Below are 5,000 nucleotides of genomic sequence, written 5' to 3'. Positions count from 1 at the left end.
GTTGCGATCACACCGATTCCCCGTTATCAGTCCTTTGCTGGTGATGTAGCGTTCCCCAGACCTACGCATCACGCCCGCCAAGGCGTTGGGTCTTCTTAGCTTTACTGGAAGCTACGTGATTTGAGAAGCTATGTTTTCGATCGATCACACAAAGGTATCTGAAGGTTTCTTGGGACCGAATCACAAGGTTACCGATCTCGACCGTCACCTCTTCAACAGGCGCAACGGTCAGATTAGTTTTCCGAAACCACGCACGCACTTTATCGATAGCGAGCTTACTTTCACCACTTTCAGATGATCCGGGCGGCCGACGACATTAAGTGAAGACATTTTTCTGAGGGTCTCGAAAGAGAATCCTTGCGGATCATGCTCCGCGCCATGTATAGGTGATTTTTAAAACGGTATTATTGGATTTTTTAGTGCCTTGCCATTCGATTATTTAGCGTCACAACTTTCACAAAATGCTCTAGAAATGGTCAGCCTTTAGGAAAAATTATGTAACATGAATTTACTATCTATTTTAAAATCTAAATCTATTTTGTACTACTCTTTGGCGTTCCCATAGTTCTCGCGACTTTGCCTGTTTTGCTCGCAATTACCTGTTCTCTCGCAGCCGCGGCTTTTAAATTTAAACGCAACGGCTCGAGCATGGACCTCCGATCGCACGTGATTTTGCCATTCGATACAAATGTGATACACACCACACATCAACAGCAAAAGTATTGATGGTATAAATATGAAATATAATTCTGGGTCCGCCACACTATATTCGGTAAATTTGTAAATTCCAATTGGTAATTCCAATGGTTTCAATTCAAAACGTTTCGCTTTTTTGCTGAGACTTGCTACGAGCGATCCTACTCAATCAGAAACAATCCCACCCGCTTCTCGGATTTGACCACTTACTTCTCTGATAAAATATCCAACAACATTTAATTTTCGGATCACAGGTGAAGGATGCACGGTTTTGTATTGGTTTTCAGTTTTCAATTGTATTTGGCAATCCCTAACCCCATCGAAAGAAAAAAAGACGTTCCCCGGAGAAAGTAAACCGCCAGTAGTCTCACGATGCACCGCGCAGTCTATGAAAAATGCGAAAACGCTCCGTGCCGTTTTGCACCATGGGCACCGTCCGATTGCTTCGCTGGCCTACCGAGTAGTACTTACAAGCTAGATTGGGAGATGGGACACAAACACATAAGAAAGCAATGCAGTAGTCACGGTCTCGTGCGATCATCGCGATGCTACCGTGGCTGCGTGACAATGTTAAAGAAGTGTTGTTATAACCGATAAGGATAAGGCCGCACAGTGCCTCGGCGACACACGCGGCATTATATAGTAAGACGCATCACAACTAATTACGCTCTACGTTCAGGTGCGAACCGCCTGTCACCGCTACAAAACGGGAAAGATCATCTTAAAAGGATTCGATTCCTGCTCCTGCGAGCGAGGGAGCGATCGGTCGAATGTCCTAGCGCGATCATCGGGACCCGATTAGAGATTAGTACGTTCAGTTTCGATTGAGCATTGAGGCTGCGGCCATCGGCTTCACCCAGTCCCAGATACCATTGCATTGCATCTCCGATCGCCACCAGGATCGCCTGCTGCGAGTGCATCAAACGCTGCGCTCTGGCTCTGCACTGGCTAATGGCTAACACCGAGTGCGGTGGCTTCCGTAGTCGTCGGTCTTCGCTTTACCAGCGTGTTGTCGTTATGATCGAGCACGTTCAGGGCGGCCTTGCCCATCTTGTCGCCATTGTTGTTCGACTGGAGTAGTGCTTCCTCCACCAAACCTTCGTCGGCGCTCATCGTCGCCTGCTGCTCTTTGATGTACTTTGACAGCTTGGTGTAGATTTGGTTCGCTTCCGTCGTTCGGTTCTCCTCTTCGCGCTGGCGACGCAACAGTTCCTCGTTCTCCTTCGACAGGATGTCCTCGTCCAGCTCGGACTGCTTCAGCTCGTCCGGTATCAGCGCGTACCCGTCCGATTGCAGGATCTTCGGTTTGGGCGTGTAGATCGAGTTGTAGCTCGGATTTGACGGATGCTTCCATACGTTCCACAGCGTGGTGAACGCATTTCGGCCCTCGTCCGTACCATACGTGTGGTGCGATTTGTCTCCGGTGCGCATCACACGGTTTTTCACCTGCAACAGGGAAAAGAAATTGGCGATTAGTCCTGCCATCAAACCACAGTTCAATCCCGCTCCCGTTACGCTTCACTTACCATGTTCGAGGTGGCCGTCTTACGATCCCAAATGGCACCAACCTTTGCCAGCAGATCGATCAACGTGCCGGTAAGGTTGAGCGGCGTACCGTACTCCGATGCACGGTAATCCCACGGGAAGGCATGATGATAGTTGTGCCAACCCTCACCGACCGCCACAAACGACACGAACATGTTCTCGACGGGCCACATCGTCCTTGGGAAAATGACGAATTAGAGATTTATAGTTCACCGAAACTACACGAGATTGCCCCTGCCCGGAACACTTACTTGTCGTAGGGCCGAGTGCCGAACATGTGGGCAGCACTGTTGACGGACCACGTACCATTGAGGCTCAGCACGGTACGGAAGAAGAACGCCACGAACAGCGCGTACCAAGGGTTCTCGCCCCAGAAGTACACCGGAATGGCGGTCGGTCCAAACAGTGCGAATATAGTGTACAGCAGCTTATAGTGCCTGGAATATAGGGAATGGAATGGAAAGGAACGGCGCACATGAATACTCATTTCCCCTGGCAACAGATCGCAACGACTGCGGTAATCTATGGGTTGCAGCTAATCTCCTTTTTCTGCCCGCATGCTGATGGAGCTAAACATCGTTTGTTGGCCAGCTCAATCAACTCCAGCGACCCTCATCAGACCTGATCATCAGATAAACCACAAGGAGAGAGTGAGAGAGCCAGGGAGACAACAGCAACAAAAAAAGGGCAAATAGGAAACGATATCTTGGCCTGTGATTAGACGAAAGCCCCATAGCTTTGGTGGCAGTGGTGCGCGGGCGCGTGCACCATTCGCACTAATCTCCATCATATCGGGTGATCAGCAGGGCACAACCTTGAAACGGATACTTCCTCCATCAAGGGGGTAGCCCGCGTGGTAATTAGTACACGGCCTCGGACAAGAAAGTAGTCACTCCGTTGTCAGCAGCTGCAGCAGCAGCAGCAGCAGTAACCGTGCAAGCATCGGTCACTCGGGAACCGGTCACTAGACCACATGGATGGACGGAGTGTGGCTGCTCTGTCGTTACAGTAGGCGGTGTGCACTATGCAAATGGTGTGTCCACGTTGCTGCACTACACGTGGCCCCAAGCGTGGTGTGGCCCATTCACGGCATCACGTGCGCCTCGATTTTGCTCGATTGCGCCATTCCAAGGAGTCCAAGTCAAGGGCTCAAGGCTGGGCGGCACAAGAAACGGGGCACCGTCCGTCGTTGAATGAAGTGCAATTGCCAATCGATTGCCAGTCGGATGACCCAGACCGACACACACTTACAACAGTGACGCTGGAAGATGAAGCTTTGGATAGAGGATGAACGAGGTGCGTGGTGGTGGGGTTGGTGGAGACGCCCGTCGCCGTTCGGGGCTACCAGCCAGCATCAGACTGATGACCATGGTGCGGGCTGAAGTTCAATTACGTGTGGATGCCAAATTGTTTGCCTTTTCAGCAGGACCTGCGGCCACCCAGCAGACATGACATGAAAAGATGCACTCAGACACACATACAAGGTACACACGCTACGGACGCTACGGGCGTATTGACCTTCGCGGCGCGTACACAGTCTGTGCCAAGCACTTGGCTGAGGGAGCAAACTTGCCAACGGTACAAGTACTGTTGGTGGAGCAGCTGAAGTTGGTGGTGGTAGTAACCTTCGGCGAGAGCAACTGAGATAATTGAAGCTCCTGCCGCATCAACGCTGCCACCACGATCGATCACCGATCTCACCGGTTAAGTGATCGATCACACAGCACAAGGCTCGTTCTTCTAGTGATGGTGCAGTGCGAAGCGAATCCGTTCTCTGTCGTGGCTAATTGGGTTTGCCATCCTGCGGCGACACGATTGGCCATTGGCCAACCCCCCTCCACCTCATTTTTCTATTGTCTTGTTCGTGCTTTTCGCTTTTGGCAAATTTGACGTGCGCCAAAGTCACTGCTTTGACCTTTCACCCCCCCCCCCCCCCCCCCCGCGGGGCAACCGGTGTCTGGTTGCTTAGATGAATTCACTTTTACCACCGCCAGTCCAATCTAAACCAATTCATATTCCGACGATCTCACACCGGTCCGGACTGCTGCACAATGGCCGTTGATGAAGGTGATGATCGGTGTAGGGCCGGGGAGCTAACAGAAGCGTTGTTAGAGGCCACGATTGAGCATGCCCGGAGCAATGACATTTCGTTCGCGCTAGTTGGTCCGGATATTATGAACGACCTCTCTCTGGTGGATTGATTCTGCATGTACTACAAGATGGCGCCCGTTGCTATGGAGCGCTGATTGGAAGAAGGGAGATAGAGCGTCACTTGGATCACGCAACAATACGCATCCTGTTCACCGACACCGAAAACTGGTCCTGGTGCGTGCTGAGCTGTCATCCCAGTAGTCCATACTAACCGACGACTAGTCAAAAAGCGCTTGAACGAGACATAACGGATCACCCGAATCCGCCATTTTTGTCTTGCAGGTTTTTGGAGGCTCGCTAACCTTGGCCCACATTCTAACGTTCGTCGGGCGAGGTCTTTATGATTGTACCGGATCATCTCCATCACATGTGGCGACACAGCGGCAAATCAATTCGCCTAGCGTGTCCTTTTGAAAACGGCCAGGCGTAGCATATGGCTCAATTCACTGGCTGATGACCAACGATGCGCATCGACACCGCTATCGTCTAATTTTATGCAAAAAAAAAACGCACCCCCATTAACCCCAGCTGCGCTGTGACGAGCTTACCGGTGGCTCGGGCTCGTTGACCGAAACACAAAAACACTTAGCACAAGGCTACGGTGCACG

General features: G+C 51.2%; 1 protein-coding gene across 3 annotated transcripts in view; it reads right to left on the bottom strand.

Annotated features, from left to right (window-relative positions):
• Positions 1 to 978: 978 nt before the first annotated feature.
• LOC126572292 (acyl-CoA Delta-9 desaturase-like) overlaps positions 979 to 5,000 on the bottom strand; it is a 13,139-nt gene continuing 9,117 nt past the window's right edge. For all 3 annotated transcript variants that reach the window (XM_050231493.1, XM_050231495.1, XM_050231496.1), the window contains exons 6-8: positions 2,493 to 2,678; positions 2,223 to 2,418; positions 979 to 2,142 (exon numbers count right to left, since the gene is read on the bottom strand). In XM_050231493.1, coding sequence (XP_050087450.1) covers positions 1,645 to 2,142; positions 2,223 to 2,418; positions 2,493 to 2,678 — 880 coding nt within the window. In that variant the 3' untranslated portion in view covers positions 979 to 1,644. The remainder of the gene's footprint in view (positions 2,143 to 2,222; positions 2,419 to 2,492; positions 2,679 to 5,000) is intronic.

This window comes from Anopheles aquasalis, chromosome 2 (genome assembly GCF_943734665.1).
Source record: "Anopheles aquasalis chromosome 2, idAnoAquaMG_Q_19, whole genome shotgun sequence".
Taxonomy (NCBI): Eukaryota; Metazoa; Arthropoda; class Insecta; order Diptera; family Culicidae; genus Anopheles; species Anopheles aquasalis.
The sequence above is the reverse complement of the archived record's forward strand: the minus strand, read 5'-3'. Positions and strand labels throughout refer to the sequence as shown.